At 31.5% G+C, this 22,794-nt stretch overlaps 1 protein-coding gene across 1 annotated transcript; it reads right to left on the bottom strand.

Moving 5' to 3' along the window:
* Positions 1–982: 982 nt before the first annotated feature.
* On the bottom strand, positions 983–8,251 carry LOC132724660 (uncharacterized). The gene is made up of 6 exons (XM_060709593.1): positions 8,233–8,251; positions 6,464–6,529; positions 3,930–4,028; positions 3,271–3,328; positions 2,887–3,114; positions 983–1,765 (listed from the first exon to the last, which is right to left on the bottom strand). The coding sequence occupies exons 1-6, from the start codon at positions 8,242–8,244 to the stop codon at positions 1,551–1,553; spliced, it is 678 nt and encodes a 225-aa protein (XP_060565576.1). The 5' UTR covers positions 8,245–8,251; the 3' UTR covers positions 983–1,550.
* Positions 8,252–22,794: the final 14,543 nt, after the last annotated feature.

The following is a 22,794-nucleotide window of genomic DNA, read 5'->3' as shown; positions in this document are numbered from 1 at the left end:
GACTCTTCTTTTCGTTATAAATTTCATGTTAAGCTTAATTGCTAGTTTTTTGTTTGCCTTATGTCAAAAGTCAATGGTGAGAACAGGATTCGATACTACTTTTAAATGTGAATATCTTGTAGCTTTTGTCTATTCTAATAAGACACAAAACAGGCAATAGCTACACAAACAGACTGTGATAAAATGACAGTGAATTTAATATAACTTCTTTCAATATAAGACTTGTGTTTCAAAACCGTTTATTTTGTACGTTGTTGTTGAAAGAATCACGGATTATGGAAAAATTTAAATGTGTTGATAGGCCAACTTTTTCTCTATCCGTATCGTCAGACATGTCAGATATGAAAAATCAGTTTAAACCATGTTTGTCATGTTCATGTACAAATTTTACCTACTTTTTTATTCCCTTCGATATTCTAATATGCGCTTTTTACTTCTAAGTAGGTTACAGTAATTTATCAAAAATAACACCACGAACACATACTAGAGATTATATTTTTATCGTTAAGCATCAGGTCATTGAAAGTGTTTGATGGATGAAACAAATAAATGTTTATCAAAATGTAAGTACAAAACGTTTACAAAAAAACCCCTAAAAACATTCATTTACAAGAACTTTAAAAATATTTTACACACAACATTTAAACATTACGATCAGTTCTCTAAATATAAACAATAAAAATGAAATAGAGTTATCCATAAATGTTCACGGCATGTACGAAATGATTTGGAAGACTACAACAACAATAATGAATTTTAGAAAACATAATATTGAAATATAAAAAATTGTATGCATCCGAAATGACACTGGCTGGCTTATTTTTCCTAAATCTTTAAGTAAGCATGAAGCTTCACAAGTTCACAACGGCTTAAAACTGATACTTAAATTCTGGTATGAGAGATGTAATGAAACAGGATTCATTTCTAAACACAATGAAATTGGACAAAGTAAATTTTCGAGGGTCGAACAATACAGACCTTACCAAACACTCATCATAAGGGGGTAGGGTTTACGTCGTGCCAACATTCTTAAATACATGGCGACTTTTGTGCGTTACTGATGGTGAAACCTAAGGTGCACTTCGATGCATTATTTCAGGTACGAACGGACACCTGATTTGAATCACCTACGTTCCGTATACTTGCTGGATAGCTTCCTCACACGTATGCTGATTCTTCGTTTAAAGAAAGAATAAAGAATAAAACGATCAAATATTTGAAGAGTTTTTTTATATTTTGCCGAATCATCTTTAAAATATTGAAAATAATGATAATTTACGTCACCAAACTTAATGATTTGTTATTTAAGGTTGTCGTATCTGGAATTAGTTAATTAATTGGCTTGAACTTATTCACGCAGTTTCCTACTGACAAAAACATTAACTTTCACAACAATTAAAATGACAAAAACAATTTTGCTGTCAAATTTCATAAGGTCCAAATAATTACTATATAACCTTATATCACAACTACAGGTTGTGCATTTATATGCCATTTGTGTAAACATTTAACTGAACTTTGATTACGTTGAAATGAAAGTATCTGTTAATTCATGCGGTTTTGCTTTCTAAAAACTGTTTTATTTTTAACAACGCTTCGTTATTCATGGGACAGTCGTATATTCCATTGTCATCGTTATAGGCCATATCGATGAACTCAGCGTTCTGATAAGCAGGCTTTGGTTCAATTTTTATGCTTGACGGTAACTCTGGCAAAGACGTTTCTGTCCCAAGATTAATAATGATTACTTTATATGGCATTTTCCCTGAAAATAAAAAAGAAACATTCAGTATATTTGATTGCAATGTTAACAGTACCACCTTATTGAACACTTTTTTAAACCCTTTCTAGAAAAATAATAGGCAAAAAGCTGTAGCTAGTATTGCATAAAAGTGATCAATAACCTAGGAACTGATAGAAACGAGGTAGCTTAGTTTTGTGGTATAAAACTGTATAGAACTGTTTAACGATTTTAAACAAAAATATGATGGACAAGAAACAGCAGGAAATATACAATATTTAATTACAAGCATTATTTAGGCCCTCGGGTGTTAAAACAGGCATTATCTATCTGATAAACGGACAATATAAGGTGTGAAAGTCGTTTAAAGCAGACAAAGCAATGCATTGGGATCAGACAATTAGGGATGCTTGTCTCATATGACAGGGATAATTCAGACCATTTATATAGGGAAATACGTTTGGAGGACTGAAACAAAATCGGATAAGACAGGGAGTCGTTGAAATCTGGGGGTCGCTCAGGCAGTCTTAACTGTAATAGGAAATTGTAATAACCAACAATCATGCTAAAACTAAAGAAAGATGATCATTTCGAATTGGCATTCTTATAGAAATATTTTTATTTACGGTGAAACTTTTAATGAGGCAATTTTATTATGAACGCCATATCTGAAATGTTGTATATTAGCATTCGTTTTTATGTATTTTGCATATTACACACTCGATCGATATGTCTGTTTTATATGACAATATTTTAAAACGTGTAAGAATAGAATTTTTAAGTGTTCAAATTAGCTACGATTAAATAGAACAACAATGGCCACTTAGCGCTACATAAAAAGAATGGATCTAATTCCTTTTATATAAGTGTTTAATTAATTAGAATTTCGAACATACCATTCAATGAAAACACATGAATGGTTCAGCAGGAAAGTTTCAACAACATATGATATGAAACATCAATATGGCAGTAATTTCATTTTTTACCCCAGGTTTTCCTGACAAATAACTGAATTCAAGTCAGATTACTTATGCAAACCCTATACTTATGCAAAACCTATATATGTACAAACTATTAATTAATCATATAAAACCGGATCATTTATTATAACTTTTAATTACTCTATCAAAAATCCGTAAACTTACATTTGAAACCTTGTAGTGCGTGCTCAACACAAGGGTTCAACCGACCAGTCAAAGGGCAAGTTACAAGTAATGGCAATTCTTTCGAAAGCGAGGAAATGTTTGCCTCTTGACATTTTATGGATGCATCCTTTAGCGTCCTTATAAAACAATTACCAAACGCATTTGCTGAAGTATGATTTAACTTTTCAGGAATATACAGCTGACATTTCATCACACCTTTGGTTGTAGCTGTTGAATAAAGAAGTGATAAACACCTACATCAAAAATCAGGTAAAAAAAAAAGTCATTTGCGTTCAAATTTTGTAAATTTGAGAATAAAGATAAATGATTTATAATAGATGTCGTTGATATCTTGTTATATAACTATAAAAACGTTAAACGTACTCGATGATTTGCTATTTTCCGGCGTAGGGATATTTCCTTGAAGGATGTTATTCATTTCCTGAAGTAAAATTCACACTGCATTATTAAAGTGAAAAGAAACAAAAGCATTATTAAATAAAACAAATGTCATAAGTAAACGTTGTTAATTTTGTATAGGTTATTTTCGAGTTTATTATGCATGAAAAGCATGATAGCAGCGCTTAACAAAAACTGTAATTATTTGTACACATTATCAGTTGCTAAAAAGCATTATTTTTACTGAATACAAGAAGTAAACTTATTCTTAGATGGTCTTCTTTCTCTGCAGTCGGAAGAAACTAAAGAGAAATTTGTGGAAGCAAACATCTTAGTATGCGGTAATTAATACATCTTTATAAAATATATTTAATTATGTTTATCTGTTACATGTAAGCATGAAGTTGTGTATTTCGTACTCCACTTCCTTATTTTACTAATTTTAAAGAGATGAGGACATTCACATACATTCAAATAGGAAACACCATTATACAAATATATAATTGATGTGTGTTGCGCAGTCCAATTATGAAATCGATTTTTCCAATAAATGATCTCCGAATTTAATCCAATGGTTCAGTATTAACATTTTATAATTTTATATGATGTACATAAAAGACCCGCCGAAAATAAAATGAACTTACTTTTGTATTTGCTTTCAATTTCGCTAAGGCATTTTCATTCAGATGACCTTCTTTATCAAAATACCTTTCTCTAATGCTAGATGCATCTCTCCCAGTCATCTTTGAAATACATTATACAATACACATGTAGATAGTCTAAATTCCAAAATGATACCTAAATCTTACAATTTTATCAAATACACATGACACATGCACCACAACAAAGGCTAAAAATATATTTATCGATTTAATGTTTGTTATACCGAATACTCTGTGCGGATTATATCAATAGCATGCAAAAAAATGTTCAAACTTCCAGTTTGAAGTCTAAAACAGTTACAGAAAATGATATTTTTGGATGTAATTGTCTTTTGTCTTTCTTTGTTTCTGGTTGGCGAAAGGTATACTAGATGCTGAGTTTATGTTGACGTGTTTTCGATCATGTCACACTTTTTGAAGCCCTTCATTTGTGACCTTTATATCTGCCATAACTAGAAATACTTTCATGCTTTAATTTGGGCTTGTAGCTGAATAATGTTAATAAAGGAGTGCAGCTAATAACACAGTTAAAATTGAATGGTTCCTTACAATAATATCATAAATCACTAAAACGAAACGAAGAATAATCTGTCAGAATAATCAATCATACATGTGTACAGTACATGTTAATACTTTTTTCAACGAGTAAATCTTTCTCTACAGCTGAACATTGTTTGAGGTGTAGTGTAAATATCATCAGTTATTTCTAAACATCTTGTAAATATAAAATCGTTAAGACAGCAAATATTTTATGATCATGCGAGATTTTGATGAAATTTACATCAGTTAAAAGAAGGCACTCTCAAAGTTTTTGCTTTTATTGTTTTTAGAGAAGAGAATATTGTTGTTTTGAAGGGAGTTTTGTTAACTTGCTGACGTTGGTTGAATTTAATTCTGGTGATCTTAATCGATAAGGGTTAAAGTGTTTTGGGGATTGCATTATATTTGGTAGTCGTATAAAATACTTATACGTGAAAAATATTTTGTATAAGTGGTTAATAAATTTTGCGTGTTTGTTGTGGATGTTAAAAATGATTAGAAATTGTTGTTTAATGTATATATGATTTTTGAGATAGAAAAAGATAAAAATACCTAAAGAGTGTTAACAAATCAATTCCGTGCTAGATATCCAACTAAGGATATTGTCAGACGTGCTGATCTGCCTCAGTAGCTTTGCAATTGGTTATGGTTTTATTTTATCACTAAATCCTTCCTGAGATTAGATAACATCAAAGCAAGTCATTCTCCTTACATAATCGTATTAGTGTAAAAATAGAGAAAATAAGAATCCCTAAAGAAAGCCCAACACGCCAAAATTGAAAATAGTGCAGGCTCGGTTTGATTGAGCCTGTTCGTGGACGGTACTGTCAAGTGCAAACTACCGTCCACGCCCCCTAGCACCGGCTTAAGCAGAATTCAACATTTAAACATGAAATGATGAAGTTTTGAATTTAGAAACATCCGCAGATGTGTTCATACGGCAGTTATCATTAAACCTTCAATGTGACACTTCCGTGCCATTCCATGAAAAGCGGCGTATGGTCCCCAAGTAATAAAAAGCGTATGCCCTAAACGAGAAAACAATGGGCGGAACTAAATAAAATGGAAGGCAATTTATAATAAAATAAGAAAATTTATTTTAAATAGAATAAGTTAAGAAACTGAAACTTTTAGTTAATTTTTGTAAGAAGCATTTCAGAAAGAAAGGACCGATATTTTAAGCATAACGAATCTGTGCTCAGATTGGCATTATGCTCATCTAAGAATAAATGTTGAAGTACATGTAGGAATTAAAATAATATTTAGATTCTGCCATATTTGCTTTCATTTTCATATTTTACTTTAATGACTATATAATAACCGGCTTGACACACAGGAATTCCTATAAATATCCTTCAGAATGTTATCGGTCCGCTCAGCTGATAAAAAAAGTTTGACAGTCTTTATATATTTATTTAGGCATATTTTTTATTTATTTGTTAATTTTCATAGAAAAGCAAAAGTAGATACTATAATATCAAAATCCGTTCACAGTCGCCTTCTTTTTTACATAGGACGTTTGTAAAAAATAGTCTTGACGTAATAAAGTGAATATAAATGAAGCAAAAATAAGCTTGACCTTAAGTATGCTAGTATTCATCCTTAACTTTTCTACAGAGATAAGAAACATTCTCTTGTCGCTATTGCTACCGTCGAAGTTTCTATTTTCTGTAGAACAGCACGGATGAACACTAACATATGCTTTTCTTAGATTTGAAAAAAATGAAGTACGTACATTAATTACACTATTTTTACATTCATACTAAATGTGTCATTTGTTGCAACAGTTCTATATAAAAAATATTAGTGTTACTCTCATTGTTTTAAAGTTGGTTTATGGGGTGTTTCTTAATTATTGTATCATTCACGTCAAATGTCATTTCCCCATCCAATTCATTTTCTTTGCAATATCAGACTTCAATTTAATGTAAAATAAAGCTTTAAAGATGAAGTTTCTTAAAATCAAGTTTACATACCTGTTTATTTTCATTTCCCTCTAGTATAGACAGATTGCAGTCAACAAGTTCCAATAATTTCTGGTTCTGCAATGATAAGTATGAATATATTGTTATCATAGTACAATTTTTTCTAGTTTCCTTGTTTTCCACTTCAAAGCTCAATATACGACTGATTGATTATCTATGTAAAGCAAATGATAATAAAAGTACATAAAGACAATACAATTAAAACGCGTTAACATCAACGCCTTAAACTAGAGCTATCACAAAAGGTGATTCAAACCCTAACCCGCCAATTAAAAAATAAACGTAGTCGGATGGCAAATTTGAACATAAAATATATCTTTTGATGTTCTATCAGTGTAGCAAATCAATTTCAATATTACAATCTATTGCCTTGTTAAAATTCTATCTTTAGCCTGTCACATGGTCAAATTTTCTTGGCGATGAGGGAGACTACCGCCCCCTTCAAACCCCACCAAAACAGAAGGGGATGTGGCAACCCCCTGATGTAACATTTGGATGTGGGCGGCACCGAGAAATTGGTCACTTTTTTAACAACATTTCTCAAACGAAAAACAGTGTTTGGGGCCTAAATAGGGCATTTTTTCACTGATTGAGGCCCAAAAATGAGGGGGGGGGACAAAAAGCCCTTTGTTTGTTGGTATTTATTTTGGCATAAGATATCTTTTCCTTTTAAGTTAATTTAACTGTGGAGGAAATGGATCTCTTATTGCTAAAACAAACATAAGTAACCAAGAATTACTAGATTTTTTTCCATTTCCATTCGTTTGCACATATCTGAAATTCAAGATTATCCAATATGAATTTTCTACCTAAATTAATATTACTTTTATTTGCATAAACAAAATTTTAGCAACTAAAAATGAAAGAAATTGATGCTCAAGAAATGCTTTAACTATACAGATTAATGAACCATATACATGTAAAAAGGACAAATGATTTTAAACACCAAGTATATAACATTGTTTTACAAAATCACCATTCTCCACTATGTGTCTCACTATCCAGAAAATTCAAGTGGTCTGACAGACCAATGGCGGGCCGTGCCAAAAGCAGGTGGTCTCGGACCAACGGACCATCCTTTATGTAGAGGCCTGGTGACTATTAGTATCCTCTTTGCGAAATGTACTAAAACGGCACCCTTTTTGCACATACGCAGGTCATTCCTTGTTGTAAATAAGAATGCCACATACATTTCAATTTAGTAAATGTTCATTCTACTGATAAAGATGGTGTTCGAGTGCAAAAGAAGTATATTATGGAAAATCATATCAGTGAGTCATAATTGAGGTTAGAACATGCCGAGGCAGTGGGTGTGGCGAAACATCGCATTTTTATATAGCCAATTGTGGATCTGCATTGAAATAATTGAAGAATGGACAAATTCCTAAGAACGACATGGTTTATATATACTAGTGTTCCGAGTTATACTTCTTTGCTTCTTGACCTACCACCTTTTCTCAGAAGATTAAATATTTACTAGACTGCTGTATGTCGCCTACGTTTTGTCAGCAGAATATGACATGTGTATGTGCAAAAAGGGTTCCGTTTAAGCAAATGCACAAAGAGAATACCGATATAGATATGCACGTATTTCCTCATATCTATGCATTCGATATATAAGTTTCTATAAAGGTCTCGAAATTGCTTTGAACATTGGACTTTACATGCTTAATATAAAATGTACATCAAAATTTGTCCTGACTTTAAATATCAATATGTGTTTTATTAATTATCAATGAGTAATCAATTGTTAATTTTACCTGTTTTGCCATTCTGTACGTCTTTCTTTCTGAAAAAAAGTATCTGCATTTTAATATGATCATTAGCATGTCTTAAGAAAAAATTACGTTCGTACAGTTTAATAAAAAATGTTTTATGTGTGTTATTTACGGAAGAGCATTAGTGCCAGGTGTATGTTTTTTATTAACTCGAAATTTCGAGTTACTAACTCGAAATTTCGACTTACTTATCTCGAAATTTCGACTTACTAACTCGAAATTTCGAGTTACTTATCTGAAATTTCGAGTTACTAACTCGAAATTTCGAGTTACTTATCTTGAAATTTCGACTTAGTAACTCGAAATTTCGAGTTACTTATCTCGAAATTTCGAGTTACTTATCTCGAAATTTCGAGTTAGTAACTCGAAATTTTGTCTTACTAACCCGAAATTTCGACTTAGTAACTCGAAATTTCGACTTGCTAACTCGAAATTTCGAGTTACTTATCTCGAAATTTCGACTTAGTAACTCGAAATTTCGACTGATTAACATTACAAGAATGGTCAAAGTTAGATGGTATAAGATATAGTAGGCAGTGCCTTTGAACGATGGAGATGGAGAAACGGGTGCCTGGACAAAAACTATTGAAATTTAACTTAAACTTGGTAATGGCATGTACACATCCGACCTAAAAAAAACACAAGGCTTGTTTTAATTTGTACGTTCAGGCGTTCTTCACACGTTGTATTGTATCCCATCTGTTCGAACATATCTTTTCGCTAATCATATTCTTCTCATCCCTTTAAAAAAAACGATCCTATACTTCAAGTGTGGGACATCTTAGGAAAGTATCGCGGCGTGACCAAAATAGGGCGTGTTGAGGCCTTTGTAAAAATTGTTGGACCGACTTCTTCTGAGCCTTTCTTGTAAAATCGGATGCTTTTATATTAAACCCAACATATATATGACAACAAGTATCACTTTTATCAACTTTTATCAACACAATATGAATCAAAGTATTAGTAAATAATGAATAATGTTAGAAAAACATTATTAGTATAAAGAAACGTGACAGACTAACTGGCGTATACACGCCATTTAAAACTTATTTAACACATGATATTGCACAGTTTACAACAGGGTAGGTTTTGGACTTGTTGTTTCTCCACATGATGGTTGTATGTGTGCTTAAGAAAAAGAAACATCCGGTTAACACGGAAATGTGGAAAGTGTGATTTTACAGGCCCCCCCCCCCCCCACTCCCTCCACAAAAAGCGAAGGATATGTTCTGTATGTGTGGAGAATTTGACCCTATTAAATGGTTCTGTTAAATAAATGTTAAAGGTGCTCTGTCAATGTGCAACAGCTTCACACGAAAGAAAGTATCTTGAATTCAATCCCTGCTTTCACCGACAACCAATGAAAGTCGTGCAATGTAAGTCGTAATTTCGAATAACTCAGTCGAAATTTCGAATAACTCAGTCGAAATTTCGAGTTACTAAGTTGAAATTTCGAGTTAGTAACTCGAAATTTCGAGATAAGTAACTCCAAATTTCGAGTTAGTAAGTCGAAATTTCGAGTTAGTAAGTCGAAATTTAGAGATAAGTAAGTTAATAAAAAACATACACCTGGCACTAATGCTCTTCCGTAGTTATTTTGCTTTTCTGTCTAAAAGTAAAAAAAAAGAAAAAAACATATATGACAATATTCTTATTTGAAAAGAAATATTGTATGTTATTTCTATACAAAACCGAAGTTTTTGAAGAACATTTTGTGAACATTTCCAAGAGTAGGTTAATCACTGTTAAGCAAATGATTTGAAATGTAAATTTTATACTGTTTTTATGATCATTTAACACAATATACTATATTTCCACTAGTGGTTTTCATGAGAAGTTGACTATCTTTAAATTAAACTGTTTTTTTCCCCTTCTAATTAGTCTTTTTTATTACCTCTCACTTTTTTGTAATGTTAATTTCCCATAGGCCTCTGGGAGTTATTCTTACTGTTAATGCAAGTGTACCACGTGACTAAGAATTTTGTACTGTTACATAAGTAACAGTATTTTTAACAGTATAAAATCTGGTCACGTGGTCTATTTTCTAAATAAAATGAAATAAAATGGTCGCCATTTTTCTCTCGATTCATTCTTACTTTCGACGATAGGGCCTTGGGCATCACAAAAGTAATTATGACTCTCATAAAATTTAGTTCTTTGCACCCTAGAGTTCTTTTCGCGTATAAAATATCTTTTTGTTGAATAGTCAAAAAGTACACATCCGTTTTCAACGGAAGCTATTGTAATGTGAATAATTTTGGGTCAAACTGGAATACGCAGACGATAAAAACATGCAACAAATGATTATTTAAGATTATTTAACAATTTTAACAAGTGAAACGTTACAGTAGAGTTGGTGGAGAGACATCTGTAGAATATCACCGTTATTTTGTAAATGCGCTTTGTCAAAAACCATGCGAAGAATATTCTTGATACAGAAGGATCAGATTTCACAGATCATAACCTTATAAATGGGTAAGTGTTTTGTTTTCTAAATAAAACACAGCTTATTGTATGTTATGACTTGTAGATATCATCACTTGCTTAAAGAATAAAAGAAAAACAGATTCTCAAGTAGGCCTACTGTACACTTAAAACTTGCAAGGTAAGGACAGTTCAGTTATGGTACATCAAACTTGTGAATGTGATACTCCTCAGCATTAAATGTCAGTTGCTGAATTGCAAAATAAAGAAGAGTATTGAGTAAAAAATGTTTAATTTTAGTAAATATATAGGGATATGTCATCAATAGAGTAACTTATTTATTCAAAAATCAAAATATGACAGTGTTGCACAAGTTTGAAACTGAAAATGTCACACATACTGCTATGTCAAAATTCGGTTTAATTACTAAGTATTAGATACAAATGTTTTCATAAACATTTAGTCAATATATCAATTAGTGCACCCGAATGATAAATTTCGGTTAAATTACCTCCTTAACATATTCCAAACTTTTCACGTGCTTCGGCATATATTTTTGACCCGCCATTTTATCAAATTTGTCTGTTTGTTCGTCGTTTTTCCCCAAAGGATATTCTTTTTATGCTTCGCTTTTTAAAAAAAAATAAAACTGATTAATATTCCCATGAACAAAAATATTCATAGACCATACCTAAATACACAAAATTTCAATTCGATCGCTTTATACCTGACATAGTAATATCTTTCTTGTATTTATTTACATGTTTCGGCTTTCTATTGACCGCATAACGGAAGGAAGTAAAAAAATATTCATACACTGAAGTAGACCTCACCTGAAAGATTGGGTAATTTTGGAGCATATTAAGGAAATTGACATTTCTTTTATTATTTTGTTTTCGTCTTTGTTGAAAAATATCAATATAACAAACTTATTTCAAATACACGTATTATATCATGGAACTTTGAACAATCGCGTACGTTCTTTTAATTCCGTACAATTGGGCGGATTTGGATTTCGTTTGGTTACCCCAATGTCGTACGCGTAACGATAGCTATAGTTTGTTAGAATGGGTAGCAAGTAATCAAACATGGCGGAAATGTAGACACGTTGTGGCGGAAAATCTTCTTTTCAACTTATTTTAACTTATTACCGGTAAGATAAGATGTATTAAGTATTATTTATACACTGGTACTTTCTTCACTTTCTTTGTTCCATAAATTAATATACCGATCGGCCAAGTTGTACGATGATTAAGCATTTACAAATAAGTAACTTTCGTTTTCATTCAACAAAATGTAAACAAAAAGAACAGGTTCTCGGATGCCCTGTAAAAACAATTTTATGAATTGTATTTTATTTCTTTTGAATAATTCTGCAACTGTAATATTATAATTAGGGTTTGAAGGTAAGTAAGCCCGAAATTTATATTGTTTTACAAAAATATTTTTCAAACTCATGAAGCGTGAAATGACATGAATGAAAGTGGACATACACGTAACGCGCTATGGTGTACTGATGTGCTCAAAATTCATGGAATTTGATTTTTAAATATAATTTATGGAATTTATTTATTGTTGTGTCTGTGTATTCATTAATTTGGAAATATTTAATACTTTGATAAATTGTGTGAAATTTAAGGAAATATTGTATTGGCACCAGAAAGTTTTAATCCATCAGGATGGGTAACAAAAGAAACAAGAAAGGGAAAAGGCAAGTTTTTAAGAAGGCCACTGGAATTCATAGTTTGAAATATAGAAGGAAAATTGTCATAAAAGATGAAAAATTGAGAAGAAAATTTAGGAATCTTAAACATGTGGACCCATTCTATATTAGGCAGAAAAAAACAAGGTTTTAAATTTACACTTAGTAAAATAATTATTCAAAAGCTAGAAAATTCAAATGTTTGCTCGTTAAAGAAAAAGAAAGACTGTATATTACATCATTGAAAGATAATTTAGAAGGTAGTAGAATCATTAACATGCATAAACTGAAAGATCACATTTTAGAAATAACTTCACATGCCGCTCTTTGCACTGAAGCTGACATGAAATCCCTTTCAAATGACAATGTTATTGTCCTGGAAAGTGAAATAAGGAATGGTTTTTATACCATCGTCACCTGCAAATGCCAAGGATGTGGTAAGACATTTGAACTGGAAAATAGTGATAAGTTTGGTTATACAAATATGGTTGATATCAATGTTCGTTCAGTTTGGGGTAGCATGGTAACAGGAGGAGGTTGCTGTGCGCTCTATGAGTGTTTTGGAAGTATAGGATCTCCAGGCATTACTGAAAAAAGTACTTTTCAATTGAGAATGAGATTGGACATACATGTATGTGGAAGTCCCTTCTTGATGAAGAACTTGTGAAAGCAGGTCAGGAAAAGCGTGCATTGGCAGAGGAAAATGACGAATATTTTCAAGATATTCCAGCAATAACTGCCATATTTGATGGAGGCTAGAGTAAGCGAAGTCACAAACATGGCTACAATGCCATGGCTGGAGTTGCCGTCATTTTCGGGGCTAGAACAAAGAAACTTCTGCATGTAGGTATCAGAAATAAAATTTGTTACATATGAAGCCGTGCGGAAACTGTAAATGAAGAACCAGTACAGCATGAGTGCTTTAAAAACTGGATTGAATCTTCCCAGGCAATGGAGAGTGATATAATTTTAAAAGGTTTTTTAAATTGTGAAAAACAACATGGAGTGAGATACATGCATGTAATAGCTGATGGAGACAGTTACGAGTATGCATATATTATTAATAATGTACCTGTTTTGGGGCAATATGTAGAAAAGATTGAATGTGCTAACATGTCACTAAATGCCTTAGATCCAATTTAGAATGTTTAATATCTGAAAAGCCCCATTATAAAGGAAAATGTCAACTCACGAGAAATAACATTAGAAGAATTTGTTCTGGAGAAGATGCGCTATTGTAATGCAAAGTTCTGAAACCAATAAAATGACATTAATTAAAAAACTTAAACAGGATATACGAAATGCCGGGAGACATGTCCTTGGCTTACATGATTTATGTTCCATAATAAGGAAAAAGATACAGACAAAACACAATCAAATGATAACAAAATGGAAAATAGCAATAATGATGAAGAAGATATTATAATAAGCCAATGCGAGTACTGGACTGATGCTGTAAAAAATTATTCTGAAAGTGAAATTGAAATGTTAAGAAAGGGCGGTAAGACAATATCACAGAAAAAAATTAATATTGAAGAGTTGTTAAGAGACATTTTATATTTCTGAATCGTCTATCTGAAAAGGCAAACCGACTGATTGGTAACTTTACCAGTAATTTAGCTGAGTCCTGGATGAGCATAAAATGTAAATTTGAAGGGGGTTAAATGTTCAATAAATGCTTCCGTGGTTCATTTTACGTAAGATGGTATGGTGGAACGCTAAGGTCTTTGCTAGGTCCAGCATGGTTACCATAAGTTTACAATCAGCTTACAGGTAAACGCCCAGATAGAGTTTTTATTAACACTTATAGACAAAGGTTTGTACGCTACAGATGTACCAAACGTGCCAAAGGTAGTGAAATAAACAGGAACAAAAGGAAATTGAAGAAAATGAAAGCATCTGTTGAAAGCAGCAGTAAGAAAGCAAGAAAAAGAATATGGCGAAACTGTGCTGCAAGATACAGCTGATATCAGTCCATCTCAATTAAAAAAGGAATGTGATATGTTTTATAAATCAACCATATCTGCATGCAATAATAAATTAATTGAACAGCATACACGTGGTCAGTCAAGTAATATTAACTGGTTTGCTGAAAGAAAGAAAAGACTCACAAGTTCTGTATTTGGAGAAGTGATGTCAAGATCTCAAAATAATAACGGTCCCAATTTAGTGAAAATGCTTCTCTATTCCAACTTTAAAGGAAACATGTATACTTTGAAAGGGTTAAGTGAAGAGGATAATGCAAGAATTGAATACATTAGTTTGAAAGAAAAAGAAGAAAATCTTAAATACAAAATTGATATTCCAGGTCTAATTGTTGACAAACAGAATCCTTTTTAGCAGCCTCCAGCGATAGTGTAGTGGTTGGGTCCTGAAGGTCTCATTGAAATTAAAACTTTATTACAGAACAAAAAAGCAATGATCAAAGAAACAGCAGAAAATGATAAAGCCTTTTGTTTGTCAGTACAGAATGGCATTATTCAACTGAAAAAAAATCATAAATATTTTTATCAAATACAAGGTCAGATGAATAATATGAATTACAAATGGTGTGATCTAATAATTCGAAGAGTAAATCCACATGATATGTTTATTCAGTATACAGAATTATGGAGAAAAGTTATGATTCCCAAATTAAAGGCTTTCTATTTCACACACATGCTACCTGAATTAGCAGTTCCAAGACATGGTACTCTATCTGGAATATGAAAACCTGAATTACCATGGGTATGATCCCAATAAATGAACTACTCATTTCTTATAGTAGTAATGTTTTAGTTTCTTTCGGCATATTTACATGTGCTTACATATATAATTATAATCATATGTAATAAACTACAATGTATAATAATAAATATATATTTATTGTAACCTGTATCGTTTGTCTTATCCTTCATTTTTATATTTTACAGTTTTGTGGTACATGATGTATGCATGATGCAAGAGATCAGAGAAAAAGGACTCTAAGAGAAGTGAAGGTGACAAATTGGACCAAAAAGACTCACATACTCAGATTAAGACAGACACAGATATTTACATTGCAACGCCTTTAATACCAAGAGAATCAAGTAAAAGTTAATTTATTTTATGTATAGTTAAGATTTTTAAAGAATTTTGTTAAATAGGAAATCTCACCAATTTGTACTCTTTTAAGAGATGTAAATTTGTTAAGGAAATACCACTATGGAGAAAACATAAAAAGTGTTGTTTAAAGTCAGGTTGTCTTAATTAACAGGTATTTTTTTCTTCTTAAAACATGGAAAGGTACAATTAAAATGTGTTTTTTTAGTACAGTTGGTATATAACAGTATTATTGTTTACATTGCACTGATTACATGTATAAATAAGTATTTTAAATAATGTTTATAATTTTCAATATACCCTTAATTGAATTTTATAATTTTTGAATGTAGCTGTTATGTTAATTTATGTTCATGTACTTTTTCACTATGTACTGTAACACAAATGTTTACAAGATATTGTGCAGTACATGCAATCCTTTCCTATCATGATGGTTATAAACTTATATTATTGCCTTTATAGACGACTATAAACACCTGTAGGGGCGTCCGTGGCCGAGTGGTTAAGGTCGTTGACTTCAAATCACTTGCCCCTCACCGCTGTAGGTTCGAATCCCGACAGGGACTTTGGATTATTTCATGTGAGGAAGCTATCCAGCTAGCTTACGGAACGTCGGTGGTTCTACTCAGGGGCCCGTTCGTGCCTGAAATAATGCACGGAAGGGCACCTGAGGTCTTCCTCCACCAGTAAAGCTGGAACGTCGCGATATGACCTATATGTGTCGATGTGACGTTAAAACCCAAAACAAACAAACAAACAAACAAAATAAACACCTGTAAGGTGTTCTCAAATTAACTTTGATTTACTATTTTTAAAGATTACTTTTGCATAATGTCCAAATAAATGAGCAAATGAAACTTGCAACTTCATTTAAGTCGCACACAGATTAGTAATATTTATTTCATATTTTAATTGCCTTCATCATGTAATTGAAAGGGATATTTCATAATTTTTTATACAAATTTGCAGATCAACACGTTTGAGAAAATTAAAATTCCTTGGAAGGAGAATAAACCACTAGTGGACAGAATCAGATGGCTCGCTAAGTTGGTACAAAGGCACTGTGCTTTCTGTATCTTCTGGAAAAGTCGGAAATCCTGACGCAGTATATGAGGTGCTATATGAAGGCGAAGACGCTTCATATGAAGTCGATTCTTTGATCAAAGACTATAATGAAGGTACCTTAACTTTCATAGATTTATAATGGTATACTTAATTTCTCTTCCAATTTGTTTTATACCATGAACTGTATGTTTTTATATTTAAAAATCGTATTTAAAAATTATATAAATAACATTATGCATAATATCTTTTTAATATTAAAATCATATTACAACAGCTTTTGAATGCAATTTATACTATAATAATGTCATTTTCTGAATTAATTAATTGTGCAAGAAGGTCATGTTTTAATTCATTTTAATGGCAAATTACAATTAGGAATATTATCCTTTTTATCTTAAGGATTATTGCAGTAAATTTTTTCATCAGTAAACCATGTCCATAATAGTACACACACCATGTCCATAATAGTACACCATCCTTAACCTTGCACTACTTTTGTATACATGCTATGTAAACGTTGGACTTAGATAATTCTGTATTTACTGGCCTTATTGGAATATAAATTTTCACTTGATAAATAATTTTTTCAGGTAATGGAGATTCAGTGTCACTAAAATAGATGTTACTTTAATAGTTTTTATTCATCATATCACATATTTATCATTGGAAGGAACTTTATTTTGACATACAAGCTACATGTGCTGCAAACTGTTTCAGGTAAGGCTTTTGTTTTTATTTTAAATTTCTTTTTCTTTTTAGGTAATGTAACAGCTTCTTTATAGGTAAAGGATTAATGCCTTTCAAATGTACCTGAGAATACTTCAGTTGAAAGTTTTAATTTTTATCCTAAAATTTTCAACAAAACAATATGGCTGACATTTGATGCACCTTATTGCTACTCTTGGTTTATTTTTGTTACAGTTAGATTTAGTTTACAAATTCAGATCATCACAGTATTTGTTCGGGGTATTAAAATAAATAACACATGGTTGTGGGTAACAGTAAAAATATCATCCCTCGTATAAATACTGTATTTTCCTCGGGATGATATTTTTACGGTTACCCACAAACCCATGTGTTATTTATATAATAGCATTCAGCATAAAAAGCACAATGGTCGATTGTTTTCTTATGGTAGCATACCGTTAACCTTTCATAAAACTTGTCGATAAGTTGTTTCATCCTAATTTACAAAGTTTTCCCGAGAGTGCATGTTGGAGGTCTACAATGCGATCCTACATGTCAAATATATAAGCTCTGAGCTTATTAATTTTCCATAAAATATTTGTTTTTTCATTTATTGGCCTTCATGAAGCAAGTTACCCATGGACAGGACTGATTATTACCTTAGGAATCCGGGAAATTTAACTTTTGTAGTCTCCACACCGCCTAATTATGGTCAAATTTTCATCCGAGTAGCTTTTATTACATTTTGAAGAAAGTATGGATAGTTAATTTTACTTTCATGCAATAATCGGCGTATATAGTATGCACCTAAAATTCCGTTCGCCCAACTGCTTTACATATTTTAAAAAGGTCGGAGGAAACGCAAAAGGACAGTCAAGCGGTAATAATGGTATTGCAATCTCGTGAATGCAAGTTTGAGCCCTTGAAAAAACAACACTTTATACATTCCTATATTTTTAAATCTTTTTATTATTTTTTATTTAAAAACTTTGACGTAAGTCAGTATTTAAAGGCATACAATGAGTGTTAGGCATGCAAAAAAGTAATCAAGTTTCGTAAAATATAACAAAGACAAAAATGGAAATAAAAAACTGTTGTTTCAATGACATTTTATTTTAACATTTAAATAGGAAATGAAAGGTACCTTAACACTGATGTAAGAAAAAGGTGTGACTTAATTTAAAAACAATATTTAAGCCAGAAATTAAGATAAAGAAGCAGTCTTGATTGTGATAGACTTTTCATTGACAATAAACTCTAATAAGTATCGAAATGTGTTCCCTTCCACTATCAAAAATGTTCAAAGGTAATATTTAAAAAGTACGTTTCCTATCCTGGACTATCGAAGGTTTTTATTTTTGTTTTTTTTTAATGATGATGCATTTTTTAACTTTTTATTTATGAATTTGATGTTATTTTCTTTAGTTATGGTACCAAATACCTGAGGGTTTTGACCAAGAAGGTTACCAATCGATAATTGTCTCTAAGCCGACCTCTTTAAAAGGAACTAGTAAAAGTGGTCACTGCGAAGTATGCCTATATTTTAATGTCTGTTTGAAAGATTGAGTTCAAATAATCAATATTGATAATTATGGTGTCATCTAGTAAAACTACTCTTTTATTCGGAAATGAAGATGGCATTTAATGCTTTTACATGTACATAAGTATTTATTTTCATTAACATGACACAAGGGTTTTTTGAGATCACGACATCTTTTTGTTTTCGACACATGCTCCGATTCATATTGATCTAAAATGTCTTTTTTGAAAGCGACATTATATTTGAACACAAAATTGGAAAATAATAAATTTTAATTAACCCAGAATAACTATTATGTTATTTTGCGAACACTTTGTTATTTTGCTAACACTTATACTATATCAACAAATTTGAAAAATATAAAGAATGATTCATTATTAATTACACCAAGAAATGTGCTTATAAATGTTTTGAGTACCATGTTAATTATTAAGAAAAATGTTAACGTTGAAAACTTGCGCTGACTCCAACTTTTCGGCTTTTCTAGAGAAAACAAAACAGTAATAACTAATGTTTCCGCAACTGATTGATTACTTATCAATCATTATTTCGAACAATTACTGGTGATTAAAATTGATGGTAAAGATGGTGACAAATAAGACAAGTATTATGATAAGATGGTGGTGATGATGATGATGTTTTTCTTCTATAGAAAACGTTTGCCACGGAAATGTCATGGTAAAATTGCCGTTGCAAAATAACAAAACTTCGACTTCTTAATTTAATACATACAACAATGATACCTTAATAATGTGTTAGACTAATTTCTATACGTTTAAGCATTTTTTGAATTCTAAATTTAATACATACAACAATGACACCTTAATAATGTGTTAGAATAATGTCAATAAATTATTTGTCATGGCAAACTATGATTGTGATAGCAAAATGTCGAAAATCCATGGCAAAACAAATATACCATGGCAATTGCAAACCTTTGATGCATTTTTACAACAATAAAAGTTCAGATGGAAAAACGAAACATATCTTCTTTGATATTTGTAATAAACGAACGCAAATTTAAGAGAGTTGCATTTTTCTTTAGCGCATGAAAATATGGGTTGAATTTGCCAAAAACTGGCCTGGCAAAAAAGAAATAGTCAGGTGTTAATAGGAGATTCACAGTAATCAAGGATGTTAAAATATGTACATAAATTATTGTGTAATCGAAAAATAATGATGATGATGACGATGATGATAATAAAAAAAAAGACGTTTTAGAAGCGCTAAGAAATATTCATAAATTACACAATTTTTTGTAACAACAATAATAAGCGGGTAAAACATGAAAATAAAAATAAAAGATAACTTCTCAAGAGAATGTACTTTTTATTTTTATTTTTTTAGTCGAATTATCAAAATTCTAAAATATTAAATTGCTTTTATAAAGGATTGATAATTAATAGTAAAATTTATCATATATTTTAGTTTGACAACTGTAATTAAATTAATGTATGTGTGTTGAAAGCTCAGTACTTATATAAAAAAAACTTTTTATTCATTATCTGCTCTAATGGAATAACTGTTCTGTTTGGGACTTTATTCATAATATTTCCCAGTTTCTATTATGCAGTAGATACTTTATTTCATTCAAATAGGCTTTAAAGCAAATGAGGACACAAACATACAAAATAACCAACAGTGTATGACATCAACATATATATATACGTACATAATATCAACAATCATCAAATGTTTGGAGATGATGGACCTGGCGGCAGGGTACTTCACAATTTACTTTAAGATAAACTTTTATCCTGCTACTGTCTATTTCATCAGCTGGATAAAGGCCTGCCGGATAAACTTATCTATCTCCAGTCATTACGTCATATGATGACGTCACATGGTTAGCAGCAAAACAAAAATACATATAGATGCTATTTTATCGGGGAAAAGTAAGAATGAAACCATTTAATTATTCTAAAAACATGATTAAAAGCAGGATAAATCAAATACATGGTTGATGTCGGGATGGAGAAGGTTTATCCGGTTCGCTGCGAAAGTGAATCTTGGCTCGCTAAAGCTCGCCAAGATACACTTTCTCGCTCACCGGATAAACCTTCTCCATCCCGACATCAACCATGTATTCTCTATTTATCCTGCTACTGTCTGTATCATCAGCTGGATAAAGCCTTGCCAGATAAACTTATCTATCTCCAGTCATTACGTCATATAATGACGTCACATATTTAGCAGCAAAACAAAGCTGCATATAGATGCTATTTTATCGGGGAAAAAGAAGAATGAAACCATTTTATTATTCTAAAAACATGATAAAAGCAGGATAAATCAAATACATGGTTGATGTCGGGATGGAGAAGGTTTATCCGGTTCGCTGCGAAAGTGAATCTTGGCTCGCTAAAGCTCGCCAAGATACACTTTCTCGCTCACCGGATAAACCTTCTCCATCCCGACATCAACCATGTATTTTCTATAATTGTGTCTTGTTTAAATCAGATATAAAAGGATAACAACAACACGACGCTGCATAAACATTGGAAAGAATACAACAGCTATGTCTGTTTCACTTTAATATGTCAGGATAGAATCTTTATAATATCTGGAAACAAAATCACATAGAAACTCGGTTATGAGATCCCAATTTAATTCCCTTATTTCTTACATGAATTATATTAGAAATTAACAGTGAAAATTACCGTTAAGACATTCAACATCAATTGCGCTAACTTACGTAAACAGACCGACACTCGTAAAACCCTGCTGCGTTTATGATCAATATCCGGCTTAATCAGTACTGGCTTCGATTATCGCAATGCCGCACGTGGCTGTTACACAATATTATGTCAGAAAAGAGACCGCGCGAAAAGAATCAAAATTGGGGAATTCGGAACTTATAAGATTTCTATTCCAAACTTGTGTACAAAATGCAAACTTTTATGTTTCCTGAAATAAATAAATGATTAATAAATAAATAAATAAAAATAAATATAAGAATAAATGAGTGATGAATAAATGATTGATTGATTGAATGAATGAATGATTGAATGAATCAATCAATCAATCAATCAATCAATCAATCAATGAATGAATGAATGTGAATGAATGAATGAATGGATGAATGCATGGATGAATGAATGCATGTATGAATGAATGAATGAATGAATGAATAAATGAATGAATGAATGAATGAATGAATGAATGAATGAATGAATGAATGAATGAATGAATGAATGAATGAATGAGATATCATTGTTGTTGTTTTTTACACATGCAAGTACATATGTTACATTATTTATAGGATATATATAAACGTAAAATTCAAATACTGTGTGGACAATCCCGATTTTATCTTCGTGATTTAACAATTGTACCTTTCACGACTTCAACTTTACAGATTCACGATTTTAATATAATTAATTCATGTTTTGAGCATCACAATTTTAACTTTATCATTTTCTCATGTTTGGCTGATCATTTTAAAATATTATAATGATAATGATAAAGAAATTACAAAATAACATGATTCACCATAAATGCAGAATACAAAAAATACTATCTTATCGTCAATTGCAATTGTAAAGTATTCGCTATTTATCTGCGGCTGTATGCTAAAGAGCAAACCAATTTTTAGCTAGAATACCGCGTTGCGTTGTATACAAAAGAATATATTTCAATATACGTTGTCGTTCTTTGTCTGCATGCTACAGATGGATGTCTTACACGTTCTGTGCACTGACGATATTATTAGTATGCAATTGACGTGTTAATACCCCAAGAAAATATCACATTGTGTTAAAGCTTTCCTGTTTTATGTTATTTTGTCATATGTCTGACAAATATATGATCAGACTATTTCTTTCCTCTTACAGGAAATAGGCGATTCAGAAGTAAATCTTTATTCGCTATTTCTTTAGACAGAATCCGTATTTGCACGAATTTCGTATTTTAGTAATATACGGACTTGTTATAAAAATTCCGTACATCATTAAAGTACGGACTTCGTATATCAAAGTTCCCTTATATTACGAGTGTACGGATCACCGTATATTAGTCATATACGGACTGACATAATATACGGTCCCGT

The sequence above is a fragment of the Ruditapes philippinarum genome, unplaced genomic scaffold, assembly GCF_026571515.1.
Source record: "Ruditapes philippinarum isolate M1 unplaced genomic scaffold, ASM2657151v2 ctg3227_1_1_1_1, whole genome shotgun sequence".
NCBI lineage: Eukaryota > Metazoa > Mollusca > Bivalvia > Venerida > Veneridae > Ruditapes > Ruditapes philippinarum.
The sequence above is the reverse complement of the archived record's forward strand: the minus strand, read 5'-3'. Positions and strand labels throughout refer to the sequence as shown.